Source organism: Phycodurus eques, unplaced genomic scaffold (assembly GCF_024500275.1).
Source record: "Phycodurus eques isolate BA_2022a unplaced genomic scaffold, UOR_Pequ_1.1 contig_25, whole genome shotgun sequence".
Taxonomy (NCBI): domain Eukaryota; kingdom Metazoa; phylum Chordata; class Actinopteri; order Syngnathiformes; family Syngnathidae; genus Phycodurus; species Phycodurus eques.
In genome coordinates this window covers 66,185-82,187 of record NW_026904022.1, presented here as the reverse complement: position 1 = coordinate 82,187, position 16,003 = coordinate 66,185, and the positions used below count along the sequence as shown (strand labels likewise).

At 47.6% G+C, this 16,003-nt stretch overlaps 1 protein-coding gene across 1 annotated transcript; it reads left to right on the top strand.

The window, feature by feature from the left end:
• The first annotated feature begins 8,951 nt into the window (after positions 1 to 8,951).
• LOC133398198 (gastrula zinc finger protein XlCGF57.1-like) lies at positions 8,952 to 15,719 on the top strand. Its single transcript, XM_061669804.1, has 3 exons — positions 8,952 to 9,059; positions 9,998 to 10,110; positions 13,269 to 15,719. The coding sequence occupies exons 2-3, from the start codon at positions 10,029 to 10,031 to the stop codon at positions 14,714 to 14,716; spliced, it is 1,530 nt and encodes a 509-aa protein (XP_061525788.1). The 5' UTR covers positions 8,952 to 9,059; positions 9,998 to 10,028; the 3' UTR covers positions 14,717 to 15,719.
• The last annotated feature ends 284 nt before the right edge of the window (positions 15,720 to 16,003 follow it).

Below are 16,003 nucleotides of genomic sequence, written 5' to 3'. Positions count from 1 at the left end.
TATTTTTTGTTAGCATTTCCCAACTGCGCTCCGCCCATTGCTCTCCAAAATGCCTCATTTATTTGTCGTCATTTCCTTCTACCTCATTTTTAGTGTGCCACCAATGGGGCCAGCGAGGGAAATTAACACGATGGAAACTAAATGTAAAAAAATACAATATAGAAAAATACAGCAAGATGTGTGGTGCTTATTTAGTTAGGTCTCGTTTTTTTTTTAAATAATTGTGAAGAGTTCTCTCGCAATGAGAGCAGTTTGAATGACTAATAGAACAATAGTCCGGTGCAATGACCATTGTGCAAAGGGTGCCGAGACTTCAAGAAATGTATGCAGTTTAAAGTGACCAGTCGTGCAATACTCTGGGACAGTGTAGATTGTGCAAATGGTGCAGATGCTACTCAGTCGATTGTGCAGATGGTGCAGATGCTACTCAGGCATATGAGTGGCCAGTATTGGTCAACAACAGATAGGCAAATAGTCCAGCGTGGCGAGACTACTGCGGTGAGTGCACGAGTCATATATAATTGGCCCCACAGAAATGTGACAACAAACTCAAGACAAATGGCAGCATGTTGCAATGGAATTGTAGGTCAGGTGTTTAAGAAGTTCATGGCAAGAGGGAAGAAGCTGTTGGAATGTTTGCTAGTTTTAGTTTGCATTGCAGGCTGGGGACATCGAGTCCGAGTGGACCATGTTCCACGCCTCCATTGCTGAGGCGGCCGACCGGAGCTGCGGCCGTAAGGTGGTCGGTGCCTGTCGTGGCGGAAATCCCCGAACCCGTTGGTGCACACCAACGGTGAGGGATGCCGTCAAGCTGAAGAAGGAGTCCTATTGGGCCTTTTTGGCCTGTGGGACTCCTGAGGCAGCTGATGGGTACCGGCTGGCCAAGCGGAATGCAGCTCTGGTGGTCGCTGAAGCAAAAACGCGGGTATGGGAGGAGTTCGGTGAGGCCATGGAGAAAGACTTCCGGACGGCTTCGAGGAAATTCTGGTCCACCATCCGACGTCTCAGGAGAGGAAAGCAGTGCACCACCAACACTGTGTATAGTGGGGATGGGGCGCTGCTGACCTCGACTCGGGACGTTGTGAGTCGGTGGGGAGAATACTTTGAAGACCTCCTCAATTCCACCGACACACCTTCCCATGAGGAAGCAGAGTGTGGGTTCTCTGAGGCGGGCTCTCCTATCTCTGGGTTTGAGGTCACCGAGGTAGTTAAAAAGCTCCTCGGTGGCAGGGCCCCGGGGGTGGATGAGATTCGCCCGGAGTTCCTCAAGGCTCTGGATGTTGTGGGGTTGTCCTGGTTGACACGCCTCTGCAACATCGCGTGGACATCGGGGACAGTGCCTCTGGATTGGCAGACTGGGGTGGTGGTCCCCCTTTTTAAGAAGGGAGACCGGAGGGTGTGTTCCAACTACAGGGGGATCACACTGCTCAGCCTCCCTGGTAAGGTCTATTCAGGGGTGCTGGAGAGGAGGGTCCGTCGGGAAGTTGAATCCCAGATTCAGGAGGAGCAGTGTGGTTTTCGTCCTGGCCGTGGAACAGTGGACCAGCTCTACACCCTTGGCAGGGTCCTCGAGGGTGCGTGGGAGTTCGCCCAACCAGTCTACATGTGTTTTGTGGACTTGGACAAGGCGAAAGGGGGTCCGGTTTGGTGCCCTCAGTATTGCATCTCTGCTTTTTGCTGATGATGTGGTTCTGTTGGCTTCATCAAGCCGTGAGCTCCAACTCTCACTGGAGCAGTTCGCAGCCGAGTGTGAAGCGGCTGGGATGAGAATCAGCACCTCCAAATCTGAGACCTTGGTCATCAGTCGGAAAAGGGTGGCATGCCCTCTCCGGGTCGGGGATGAGATCCTGCCCCAAGTGGAGGAGTTCAAGTATCTTGGGGTCTTGTTCACGAGTGAGGGAAGAATGGAACAGGAGATCGACAGACGGATCGGTGCGGCGTCTGCAGTGATGCGGACTTTGTATCGGTCCGTTGTGGTAAAGAAGGAGCTAAGCCGAAAGGCGAAGCTCTCAATTTACCGGTCGATCTTCGTTCCTACCCTCACCTCTGGTCACGAGCTGTGGGTCGTGACCGAAAGAACGAGATCCCGGATACAAGCGGCCAAAATGAGTTTCCTCCGTAGGGTGTCCGGGCTCTCCCTTAGAGATAGGGTGAGAAACTCGGTCATCCGGGAGGATCTCAGAGTAGAGCCGCTGCTCCTCCGCATCGAGAGGAGCCAGATGAGGTGGCTGGGGCATCTGATTCGGATGCCTCCCGGACGCCACCCTGGTGAGGTGTTCCGGGCACGTCCCACCGGAGACCCCGGGGACGACCCAGGACACGTTGGAGAGACTACGTCCTTCGGCTGGCCTGGGAACGCCTCGGGATCCCTCCGGAAGAGCTGGATGAAGTGGCTGGGGAGAGGGAAGTCTGGGCGTCCCTGCTAAAGCTACTGCCCCTGCGACCCGACCCGGATAAGCGGTAGAAAATGGATGGATGGATGGATGTGGTACCGTTGTTTCATTGTCAATAGTTACTAGGACGTTGTGTTGTTATTGTTGTGTTAATCGGAAGTCAGGGTAACGAGGTTCCTGACAGACCCGGATAATAGATGTCCTGGGAAAACGTAGGGTAACGAGGTGCCTACTTGTCCCGTCGTAGACTGACTTGAAATCGGACGTGGTTTGATATTGTGATGTTTTGGTAGACGTTGGGGATTTTGGGACCCCCAAAAAACGATTTAGAATAAGATGAGTGTGCCACCAAAACCCTGGGGTGTGAATTGGACAGTCAAGTGTAGAGGTAATGAATGCGATATTCAATCGGAGTGATTACCAGAAGTCATTGGAGGATATGTGGATTGAAATAGAAGGTCAGTTGTCAACTGGCATTGGAAGAAACAAGCAGGATTTTCAAGCAGTGTGAGGGGAAAGTGGAAAAAAAGGAAAAGTTGGACACTTCAGGGTGGATGGAGAAAAGAGATTTGAACAGGAAAATAGATGAGAATGAAAAATTGAGGAGAAAGGTTCATGAGATTTGTGCGGCGTCCACTGCCACGGCAGCTGTTCGGCGAAAAAGCGCGTCAAATCGCCCCACTAAATCCAATTACGGACCTCCCCAAAAGCGCCCCCCCTGTAACTTCCCTTTATTCGGCTTTGCCGGTGGAGGGAGCCGCTCAAATGACAGACCAGGACACCGGGGAAGTAAAACTCCCATCAATTCTGCGAGAGCCCGCATTCAAAAAGGTGGGTTATTATACCAAGAATTGTCTTTAAAAGATTTTGAGTTTTTACAGAAACGGCTGCCCGGACTGGCTGCTGGCAGTGAAATGTGGATCCAGGCGCTGAAAAAGTTAACGGACAGCATGAGCCTGGCGTGTGGTGACGGAGTGAGATTGATTCGCGCCTGTTGCATTTCAGTTCATTAATCAGATGATATTTTGACACGGTCTGGTCTGAATAATGTCAAACCTGAAATTTGATTTGCCCCTTTTGCTCCTCCAGTGTTTGCGGTCATCCAATCCATGACATGTTCCCGCCCTCTTAGTATTTGGACAGATAAGACAGGGTCACATCCCTCCCCTCTTAGGGAGGCAAATGTTATTTATGGAATTGTTTTGCTTGACACATTGCCAGCTGAAGTTCAGACTGAACTCATTAAAGACTCTGACCCCATGAAAGAGGGAGATAGCTACTTTAATCGTCACGTGTCTCACCATTTGAAACCTTTTGTCGAAAGACGTGTTATTTCACTGTAGTGCTGGCTAAGCATCCTGCAGGTTTTGTCCTCAGCCTTGCTGCCAACAGCCAACAGACAGACAACTTCCGTTCCAGGTTCCACCAACCTAAGCTGTGATTGTATAGTGGTTAGTACTCTGCGTTGTGGCCGCAGCAACCCTGTTTCAAGTCTGGGTCAACGCAGGAATGAAGTGCTGCAATTGGCTATTTTAGTGCTGCAGTTGGAAGTTTGCGTGGGACAATGACAATCCTCCACAGGGGCTAGGGCTTTGTGGGGCTAGTGGCGCAAAGGATAACGCGTCTGACTTTGGATGAGAAGATTCTATGTTCAACTCCTGGCTAGCTCGTGTACAGTTTTGCATGTGGTGTTCAACCCAATTCAGAATGCTATATTGGATAAGTTCACCTTCCTTGTTGTCTTCCTGCCTTCCTTCTTTCCTTCCTTCCTTCCTTGTTTAACTTGGTCCACATAACTTTCCACTTTAGGAAGGAATTTGGGTTGATTGCGGTATCTTGTACGTGTCTATGTTTGCACCGGTTTCAAGTGGTCGTTGCAGGTGCACCAGAAGTGTTGGGTTCCAGGCGTCGCCTTGGAAACGAAAGGGTGGACAGGGTTGGAAAAAAGATGGCACCGAGGTGCGCTTTCCAAGGTGTACAGAAGAAGTGCACGGGAAGTCTGAGGTCTCTGATAAGAGACGACGCCCACATGTCCCGTGCTGTTGAAGCCATTCCGTTTGTGAGAATCACGAAAGAAGTGCAATGACTTTGCGGCCACCGAGAGTGACGGCCAGCTAATCAAGAAAGACACCATCGAGGTTAGAGTGACAGCTACATGGATGGACCAATGATGAGGGCCGGGGCCCGTAATATATGACTCATAGGGGGCAGTTTTCCATCTCACCGAGGGGTCTAGTGGTCTCGAAAGCTTGGAAGAATGGTCGCGAGAGTGCCCACTGGTGCTCCTAGGAGGCAGACTGACAGGTGTGCGTGCGCTCATCGACTCCATTAGACAGTGTTTGGTCGAGGAAGACGTGTTCCCGATTGGCAATTAATTTGCGGGCTGTCTGCAATTCCTGTCGAACAAGTGTTATTTCAGCTTCCTGTTCTAGCCTTAGCTTTTGAAGACGGCACATGTCAGATTCTAGTACTGTCACGTGTGACATGAGTTCACATGAGTACTCGACGCGTTGGGCGCGTTCCTCTTTCAGCATCTCAAGCTGCGTTTCGACATCAACGAGGCGGGCTTGTGCAAGACTTAAACGAGTGTTGGACTCTGCTAGTTGTGCCCTTAAATTGATTTGTTGCTGCTGTTCAGCATCTAGTTTGAGTCTAATTCCGTTCCCTTCCGCATTTAGAGTTAAATACCCCAGGGGCGGGGCATCGGAAGAGGGCGTGCCGACTTGGAGAAAACCGCGCCCACCATCCTGAATCCTGTCCACAAATTTGAGTAAATAGCTTTTAAAATAATATTCTCAAACACTCCCAACTTTGTACTCTCACGCAACTTTGGTTGAGGCAGATGGCTTATTGTTCAACACAGCATTTCGTACTGTTTGATTTAAAATCATGAACAGCTTTCAAAATCACGCAGAGGACCTGTCAAAGTGAGAATGGGGACACAAACACCAAGTCATACATTTGGAATATTTCTCCAGTTTGCACGGTATAAAAACGGACATTTTATCTTCCGTTAACAAACATCAAAGGCACGTCCACAAATTCTGCTTGCAGGTCCTCTCAACTCCTGTGGGTGGCGCCTCACGCGCATGGGTGAATATTAACCACAAAGTCTGCTTGAAGGGAGTGTCCCTTCAATCTTTTGGTCGGGGAAGGAGTCTTTTGAAGACAGGAATCAAGATTTGACGGGAAGCTGGTAATTAGGTTAAGGTCCACTTGACGTACACCAGGCATTGTCCGAGTCGACGTCACGCAGTAGGGCAGTGTGGAGGAGTGGGGGTTCTCAGGTGGTCGCGAGTCTCTGTGACGCCTCAAAGTTGCGGTGTGCAACACTTGTTTTCTGTAGACAGACCACCAAAAGCACTCATGATTCCATTTGTGATTCTATTTATCTCAATCTGGGGATCACCGACAGTGAGAATCACTGAGAAGGCAAAACCTCGAATGTGGAAATTCTATGTCCTCCCCAGTAGTCCTTATTAGATTATGAAGTTGGCCTTTTATTTCCTATACTGCAAAATCTGAACTTGGAAAATAACTGATATGATGTAGGACTTCAATGAGTTCTTAACTTTCGGGGTTTCCATAATGTTAGATATTGTCATGGAAAGACCTGATCATGTTGACAGTGTTGCACGAGTTAGCGTAACCCAGACGTTTCAGGTGAACGTGTCCAACACAGCAATTTTGGCTCGGGTTGACCGACCACCACATGCTAACCTGTGAGCGAGCTAGCCAGGAAGCCAACCTAGAATCTACTGTTCCGAAGTCAGACACTTTATCCATTGCGCCACTAGCCCCATGCAGACACCATCTCCTCTGCAAGCCCCAATGGAGGATTGTTAGTATGCCACCAGCAGCAGCACTAAAAAAAAAAAAAAAAAAGTAATTGGAGGACTTTGTACCTGCCGTGACCCAGATTTCAACCGGGGGTTGCTGGGGCCACAACGCAGAGTACTAACCACTAGGGGTGTAACGACTAATTTCGGCAGTGATTCGATTCGTATCACAATTCGCGGTGGCTGATTCGATTTAAGGACGATGTTTCATCTAGAACGACGCGATCCAAAACCAGTATTTGGAAATAGATTCAGTCGTTTTTTTTCAAATGTAACCAGTGTGACTGTGAAATAAATACTTGGATACTGGACAGTGCAGGTGAAATTTCCTAAATTGGTTTTGTTTTTTGTAAATATGTCAGATAAAATTCATTATGGAAAAACAAAAAAAGCAAGCACTAACCAACCATTCTGGCAAACGATAATAATGGCAAATGCAGTCACACTTTATTTGAATAAAATGCAAACGACAGGTTGGATCAACACTCGGTTTACCTGCTACTTCCGATGTGTTTTGAAAAATGATGAAAATCTTATTGTAATTGAACACACACACCTCCTGTATGCATGTTCTAATCGTATTTATTTGTACTCACTCACTAGTCACGATGTGTGACATCATAGTTAAGGAGCTCTGAGTAGCTCGTGATGTTCAAGTTGCCATCTGTCCAGGCGGAGACACTTTCCAGTCTGCCTGCTCGATGCTCTCTTTGACTACTTTGGTCTGTCTTAGTAGTGTTGGTGTTCCTTTTGCTGAAGTACAGTATGTCCGTGAAGGAATTTCAAATGTGTTTCCCGACCTTTTAGCTCTCGATTGTGCTATCATGAAGAAGTCTCACAAATTGATGGTTGGGCCTCGGTTTGGTTCTTGCTTGTGGGTGATTGTGGCTTTTCATGTTACTTATATTTCACGACTTGTCGACGGCGTCGGCGGTCGGCAAACAGTTTATTGCATGCCCGTCATGTTTTTTTCCTCAATTGTTTTTTACGACTGGAAAACCAAAATCTGTCCACACTTTTCATCACATACGTTACTGATTTAACTTTGGTGGACATTCAGTGGCCTGCATTCAACCTTTGCAGATTCCACTCGTGAGGTTTTGCGTTCTGCACTGCGCACGTCGCGCAGTGGATCATGGGAGATGTGATTTGCTTCTTCGACTGGCCCATTCAATCGCGCCAGAAAAAAAACAACACAGTTTGATACTCCCATGTTCCCTTGCGCCATCACAGAACTCAAACTTAATCCAGTCACACTTGGGCCATTTTTTGCTTTAAGTTGCAACCTCTTTGTTTTTGGAGGGTTTCCAATGGATTCAAGACATTTGGAGGTGCTGATTCTCATCACAGCCGCTTCACACTCGGCTGCGAACTGCTCCAATGAGAGTTTGAGGTCACGGTTTGATGAAGCCAACAGAACCACATCACCTGCAGGGGGTGTCTCACCCTCTCTCCCTTAGAGAGAGGGTGAGAAGCTCGGTTATCCGGGAGGATCTCAGAGTAGAGCCGTTGCTCCTTCACATCGAGAGGAGCCAGGTGAGGTGGCTGGGGCATCTGATTCGGATGCCTCCAGGACACCTCGCTGGTGAGGTGCTCCGGGCACGTCCCCGGGGACGACCCAGGACGCGCCGGAGAGCCTACATCCTTCGGCTGGCCTGGGAACGCCTCGGGATCCCCCCCGGAAGAGATGGATGAAGTGGCTAGGGAAAGGGAAGTCTGGGCGTCCCTGCTAAAGCTACTGCCCCTGCGACCCGATCTCGGATAAGCGGTAGAAGATGGATGGATGGACATTCCACAGAATATCTTCATATTTGTCATGGGTGTGTGTTCTGGTTTTTGTCTTCCCCCTGTCTCGCACACACCTGCACAACGGTCAATGCACCGGACTATTGCAATATTAGTCATTGGAACAGCTCTAAGTGCTAGAGGACTCTGCATCTTTTTGCACAATTTTCAAAAATAAAGAAATCAATCAATCAAAATTACCACATTACCGTTAACCCTTTATTGCTCGGTGACTTTTTTTCTCAATGTCTTCCTGTCTCCAAAGCGTTCTCTGTCAATTGACCGTCTGTTGTCGTACTAGAGCGGCTCCAACCCCCGGAGACAAATTCCTGGTGTGTTTTCTTGGACAAACTGGGCAAATAAAGATGATTCTGATTCTGATATTTAAATAGTACCGAAGTCCGAGATCCTTTGAGAGGACCAAATGTTTTGAGATCAGGATGGAAGCCAACCATCTTTTCTTTGTATTTCTACATCAAAGGAATTCCTTCAGCCATTTGTATGTTTATTACGGTTTTCCATGTCTTGTCAGACCATAACCTGTCTTTGGTTTAGAGCAGAAGTTGGAGTCTTACGACAAAAGGGTACCATTTGGGCACCAGGCCAGTGTGTTCAATGCCAGCAAGCGGGTGTGGGGATTTCACGGACACAGAGTGCCACCTTGTGGCCAGCAGAACACTCCAAATATGGCCATGGGGAGCGTCCACATTCCGGTTAAACCCAGGGGCGGGGCTAATTCCACGCCCAGATAATTAAACCTTTATAAAGTGGCATCCGGGAGTTTCGGGGGCTTTTTCGTCGTCCTGGCTTTGTAAGCAGCTGCTATGACAATTTTTCTTTGTCTTTTGCTTGAAACTCCCGAGCTTAGTGTGTCATCGTCGGTGGTCTGTTTCTTTAAATATTTTCTGCCGCAAAGGGTTGTGGGTAATAGATCTCCTTGCCGCTGCACCTCTGCTTCTTTTCTTTCGGCAACCGCACGCGCTTCCACGCGCTGCGCAAAATGTTCCTGAATTTGGACCGACCGTGCTGAATCCTCGTCGCAGTAAGTCCACCAATACCTGACTGGCCTAAAACATTATTCGTTCAATCTTCGTGTCCGGTTGGAGTCGTCTCGTGCACGCCCTAGCTTAGCTTATTTTAGCTAAGTTTAGTTTAGCTCCGTTTAGCTTCGCTTCGCTTAGCTTAGCTTAGTTTAGCTTCGTTTAGCTTCGCTTAGCTTCGCTTAGCTTCGCTTAGCTTCGCTTAGCTTCGTTTAGCTTCGCTTCGTTTAGCTTCGCTTCGTTTAGCTTCGCTTCGTTTAGCTTAGCTTAGTTTAGCTTCGCTTCGTTTAGCTTCGCTTCGTTTAGCTTAGTTTAGCTCCGTTTAGCTTCGCTTCGTTTAGCTTCGCTTAGCTTAGTTTAGCTTCGCCTCGTTTAGCTTAGCTTAGTTTAGCTTCGTTTAGCTTCGCTTCGTTTAGTTTAGCTTCGCTTCGTTTAGCTTCGCTTAGCTTAGTTTAGCTTCGCTTCGTTTAGCTTAGTTTAGCTTCGCTTCGTTTAGCTTCGCTTCGTTTAGCTTAGTTTAGCTCCGTTTAGCTTCGCTTCGTTTAGCTTCGCTTCGTTTAGCTCGCTAACAAAGAGACACGTTTTGGGATCACCATTTCGCTCAGCAGAGCATCCAGTACTAACAATTCAATGAGAAAAAAACAACAACATGCTATCAGCTTTGTTTGTGTGAGATACTGAAATCATATCCTGTAACAGCCATTTTATGAATCCATTTGTAGAATGTCTGTCATGTTCAAACGCAACTTTTCTCTCCCTATGTCACAAATGAGCTGTCTTCTTTGTCTCGTAGCTCTTTCAATGCATAATTGCATGTTCTGCTGTTTCCTCTTTTTGACTTCGGTGCTTTGCCATTGAAACTAATGTACCGTTTAACCCTCAATGTCCATTGTTTCACATGTCCGATTTGCACTTGCTTTTTCTCATCCCTCCGACGTAGAGCGGAAAAGTGTCGCGATCGTCGTGTGAAAATGTGTGCGAGGGGGACAGCGGAGTACGACGAGGAACTTTGGGGCCCGAAAGAGGAGAAGGAGCCACAGCTGGTGACCATAGGTGAGGGCAGGAACGTAGATCGACCGGTAAATCGAGAGCTTCGCCTTTCGGCTTAGCTCCTTCTTTACCACAACGGATCGATACAAAGTCCGCATCAGTGCAGACGCCGCCGATCCGCCTGCCGATCTCCCTTTCCATTCTTCTGTTGCCGGAGTGTCTGACATTACATATATAATTTTCTCAATATCCAATAACGTGTACCCCTCCTGATGATGTGGGTTCAGGGTGGTAGGCCACATTTCAGAAGATCTGAAAGTCTTGTGGGCATTGTTACACTGATCGAAGTGTAACACTGTTACACGACCTAGACGACTTGTTTGGAAGTTTGCCAGCAAGCTTACAGGAAGTCCTCGAGTTACGACGCGCTCGACCTACGAAGGACGTTTCGACTTTACGACGCCCGTGCCTCGCCCGCCATTTTGTCCCAGGACCATGGTGTTTCTGCTTAGGTAGTGCATAGCGCTTGTCTGAGTTTGTGCACCGGGAGTAGCTTTGCCTTTTTTGCCCTCCTTTTTTTCCCCCACACTCTCAGCAGTAATGGGAAGTACGGCATCTTATTTTTCTGTCACAATCACGTGGGACAATACCCGTAACAGAAGTATTTCGCCGTAAGTTTCAACTTGAACGGTGAAATCCGACTTGCGCGGAAATTCGTGTTACGTCGCCAGCGTAGCGACGGAACTCGTTCGTAAATCAAGGAACCCAAACGTTTCTTGAATGTTGTTAAAAGAAAAGGTGATATAACACAGTGGCAAACCTGACTCTGGGGCCAGCTTATTTGGAACGTGTTGCAGCCATAAAATTCCAAGTTAATGATTATTTGCTAAAAACAATAGTTTATCAGTTTGAACATGAAATATCTTGTCTTTGTAGTGTATTCAATTAAATATAGGTGGAACATGTGTTGCAAAGCATTGTTTTTGTTTGTTTTTTATTTATCTTTTAACACAACGTTCCAACTTGATTGGAATTGGGGTTGTAATTGTTGCAAAACATAACGATGGCATTGGTTACAGGCGCGTATCTGAGCTTCTGAACGTTCCAGTAAGCACGCTTGGGGCCATTATACGCAAGTGGAAAGCCAATCTTCCCAACATAAATTTTCATCAATCCGGTGCTCCTCGCAAGATTTCTGACAAGAGTTGTGCAAAGAATAATCAGAAGAGTTGACCAAGAGCCAAGGACCACCTGTGGAGAGCTTCAAAAATACCTGGAATTAGCAGGTACTGTTGTCACCAGGGAAAAAAAAAAAATAATCAAAAAAGGAAGAAAGAGAGTCCAGATACATGGCCTGTATGCAGGCTCACCACGCAAGACCCCATTGCTGGAAAGAAAAAAGAATGTCAAAGCTCGTTGAAGGTTTGCTGAACAGCGTTTGGACAAGCCAGTTAAAGACTGGGAGAATATAGTCTGGTCGGATGAGAGCAAAATTGAACTGTTTGGATGCCATAATGCACACCACGTTTGGAGGAGAAATTGTACTGCACATCACCCTAAAAACACCGTACCAACAGTGAAGTTCGGAGGTTGGATTATGATGGTTTGGGGTTGCTTTTCAGCAAATGGGACTGGTAAACTTCACATGATTGAAGGAAGGATGAATGGGCACATTCTGGACAAAAATCCGCTGCCATCGACGAGGATGATGAAAATGAAATGAGGGTGGACGTTTCAGCGGGATAATGATCCACAACATACTGCCAAGGAAACTCTCAATTGGTTTCAAAGGGGGGAAAAAAAAAAAGAAAATTGGCCCAGGCAATCACCTGACTTGGATCCCATCGAAAATCTGTGGAAAGAACTGAAACTCAAGGTCCATAAGCCCAAGGAACCTTGAAGATTTGAAGACTGCTTGTGTGGAGGAATGGGCCAAAATCACACCAGAGCAATGCATGAGACGAGTTTCTCCATACAGGTGTCTTGAAGCTGTTATTGCAAACTAAGGCCTTTATACAAAGTATTAAAAAAAAAAAAAAAGGAAACAGTTGGCGTGTTCAATACTTTTCCCCTGTGTCATTTCACATTATTACACACGTTAATTTCTGAGCTTTTTGTTCTATTTTCTTTGTACCGATGACTTTTTCGAACGTCTTCTCAACAAGTCAATGTACTTTTGAAGCATTGGGTCATCATTGCCGACACTGGTCAAGTGCAGCGCACACATTGTACGTGCAAGGCTGGCATCGCAGAGACGTGTTCAAGATTAAAAGTAACACGTTGTCACTATTGTGACTTCAAATTATTCAAGGAGGGGCTCATTGAAAACAAAATGAAAGCAAATACAAACAAAGCATACTTCGAAGACCTCCTCAATTCCACCGACACGCCTTCCCGTGAGGAAGCAGAGTCTGGGTTCTCCGGGGCGAGTCTCCTATCTCTGGCGTTGAGGTCACAGAGGTGGTTGAAAAGTTCCTCGGTGGCAAGGCCCCGGGGGGGTGGATGAGATTCTCTCGGAGTTCCTTAAGCTTCTGGATGTTGTGGGGCTGTCCTGGTTGACACGCCTCTGCAACGTCGCGTGGACATCGGGGTCAGTGGCCTCTGGAATTGGCAGACTGGGGTGGTGGTCCCTCTTTTTAAGAAGGGGGACCAGAGGGTGTGTTCTCGAGGGTGCATGGGAAGTTCGCCCAACCTGTCTACATGTGTTTTGTGGACTTGGAGAAGGCGTTCGACCGTGTCCCTCGGGGTGTCCTGTGGGGGGAGCTTCGGGAGTATGGGGTACCGAACCACCTGATACGGGCTGTTCGGTCCCTGTACGACCGGAGTCAGAATTTGGTCCGCATTGCCGGCAGAAAGCCGGACTCGTTTCCGGTGAGGGTTGGACTCCGCCATGGCTGTCCTTTGGCACCGACGATTTTCAGGTCTCTCCAGAGATGCTCAATTGGGTTTAAGTCAGGGCTCTTATGCATCTTATGGTTGTTCAACAGCTTTAGAGAACAAGCCTTTTATGTATTTTTTTTTTTCTGTGATGTCATGTGATATGTAACTTGTAACTACAGTTACTGTATGTCACATTGTACAGTTTGTGTTGACAAGAGGCTATTGTCACAAAAAAGACTTGTATAAAAGAATTTGCAAATGCCAAACCATGAGTATGCTTGCACACATGAGAATTGATCTGAGCAAACCATTAATTTTTTTTTTGTCGTCTTATTCTGCAGACATCGGTAAAGATCTTCAACCTGAGCGGCAGGAGCCACAGCCCCCTCACATTAAAGAGGAAGAGGAGGATGTAGAGGTCCACCACATTAGAGAGGAAGAGGAATTGGAGACCACTCGCATTAACAAAGAGGAGGAAGAAGAGCGCCCCCACATCAAACAGGAAGAGGAGGAGGAGGAGGATATCGCCAAGTTTTCGACTGATGTCCCTTTGAAGAGTGAAGGTGACGGTCGAAGAGAGGAGAGCAAAAGGGCGGAGCCTCCAAGTAGCAGCTCAAGTCAACGCATGACAACAGAAGGCGATGGAGACCCCGATGGAGGATCACAACAAGATGGCCTCTTAGCTCCACTATCAGACAGTGATGGCATGATGTCACAATCTCCGAACACTGATGAAAATTATGATGATAAACAGTCTGAAGGTGATATGGAAATTCCCACTGACAAGAAACAATGGAAATGTTCTCAGCTTGGGAAAACCTTTGCTGACAAGAAGGGTTTGAAAGAACACAAGATAACACAAACTGGAGAGAAACCTTTTGCCTGCTCATATTGCGGTCAAAGATTCACTCGGAAGCAAACCTTGAAAATACACACAAAAACACACACTGGCGAGAAACTTTTTTCCTGCTCTTATTGTGGGCAAATATTCTCTGATAAGGGACAATTAAAAAGACACACAAGAAGACACACTGGTGAGAAACCTTTTTCCTGTTCAGTTTGCAGTAAAAGATTCACACAGAAGGGAACCTTGAAAATACACACAAGAACGCATACTGGAGAGAAACCTTTTTCCTGCTCAGTTTGTGGTCAAAGATTCACTCAGAAGGGAGATTTGAAAATACACGCAAGAACCCACACTGGTGAGAAACCTTTTGTCTGCTCAGTTTGCGGTCAAAGATTCACTTATGAGGGTCAATTCAAAATACACACAAGAACCCACACCGGAGAGAAACCTTTTTCCTGCTCAGTTTGTGGCCAAAGATTCTCACAGAGTAAAACCTTCAAAATACACACAAGAACACACACTGGTGAGAAACCTTTTTCGTGCTCCGTTTGTAGTAAAAGATTTACTCAAAAGGGACAATTAAAAGTGCACTCAAGAACCCACACTGGTGAGAAACCGTTTTCCTGCTCAGTTTGTGGTCAAAGATTCTCTGTAAAGGGAAGCTTAAAAAGACACACAAGAACCCACACTGGTGAGAAACCTTTTTCCTGCTCAGTTTGCAGTAAAAGATTCACGAGGAAGGGAGATTTAAAAATACACACCAGAACGCACACAGGAGAGAAACCTTTTGCCTGCTCACGTTGCAGTAAAAGATTCACGAGGAAGGGAGATTTAAAAGTACACACAAGAACACACACTGGAGAGAAGCCTTTCTCCTGCTCAGATTGCAGCCAAAGATTCTCTGATGAGGCACAATTAAAAACACTCAAGAACCCACACTGACGAGAAACGTTTTTTTCTGCTCACTTTGTGATCATAGGTTCTCTCGTAAGACACACGGGTGCTGGTGAGAATAGCAGTGATCAAAGTCTTTTAATGACGATGGAAATGTTTCATTACAATGTGAGTGACTTACAAAAATGTCCAGTCTTTTTTTGTTAGGCTTTGTGTTTTGTGTTCATTTTTTGTCTATCTACACACATACATATATACACACACACACTGAAGGAGGAGTTGAGTGACGCCATGGAGAATGACTTCCGGACGGCTTTGAGAAAATTCTGGTCCACCGTCCGGCGTCTCAGGAGGGGGAAGCAGTGCGCCATCAACACTGTGGATAGCGGGGATGGGGCGCTGCTGCTCTCGACTCGGGACGTTGTGCGTCGATGGGGAGAATACTTCGAAGACCTCCTCAATTCCACCGACACGCCTTCCCGTGAGGGAGCAGAGTCGGGGGTCTCTGGGGTTGAGGTCACCGAGGTGGTTGAAAAGCTCCTCTGTGGCAAGGCCCCGGGGTTGGATGAGATTCGCCCGGAGTTCCTAAAGGCTCTGGATGTTGTGGGGCTGTCCTGGTTGACACGCCTCTGCAACATCGCGTGGACATCGGGGACAGTGTCTCTGCATTCGCAAACTGGGGTGGTGGTCCCCCTTTTTAAGAAGGGGGACTGGAGGGTGTGTTCCAACTACAGGGTGATCACACTCCTCAACCTCCCTGGTAAGGTCTATTCAGGGGTGCTGGAGAGGAGGGTCCGTCGGGAAGTTGAATCTAAGATTCAGGAGGAGCAGTGTGGTTTTCGTCTGCAGGGTCCTCGAGGGTGCATGGGAGTTCACCCAACCAGTCTACATGTGTTTTGTGGACTTGGAGAAGGCGTTCGACCGTGTCCTTTGGGGACTCCTGTGGGGGGTTCTTCGGGAGCATGGGGTGCCAAACCACCTGATCCGGGCTGTTCGGTCCCTGTACGACCGGAGTCCAAGTTTGGTCCGCATATCTGGCAGTAAGTCGGACTCGTTTCCATTGAGGGTTGGACTCCGCCAAGGCTGCCCTTTGTCACCGATTCTGTTCACAAATGTTATGGACAGAATTTCTAGGCGTAGAGGGGGTCCGGTTTGGTGGCCTCAGTATTGCATCTCTGCTTTCTGCAGATGATGTGGTTCTGTTGGTTTTCTTCAAGCCATGAGCTACAACTCTCACTGGGGCAGTTCGCAGCCGAGGTGAGAATCAGCACCTCCAAATCTGAGACCGTGGTCCTCAGTCGGAAAAGGGTGGCGTGCCCTCTCCGGGTCGGGGAT

Bases quoted from the DNA above. Each gene is read 5' to 3' on its own strand.
- LOC133398198 (XM_061669804.1), top strand. From the start codon at position 10,029: ATGTGTGCGAGGGGGACAGCGGAGTACGACGAGGAACTTTGGGGCCCG. The intron at 10,111-13,268 runs GTGAGGGCAGGA...CTTATTCTGCAG, and splicing joins GCCACAGCTGGTGACCATAG to ACATCGGTAAAGATCTTCAA.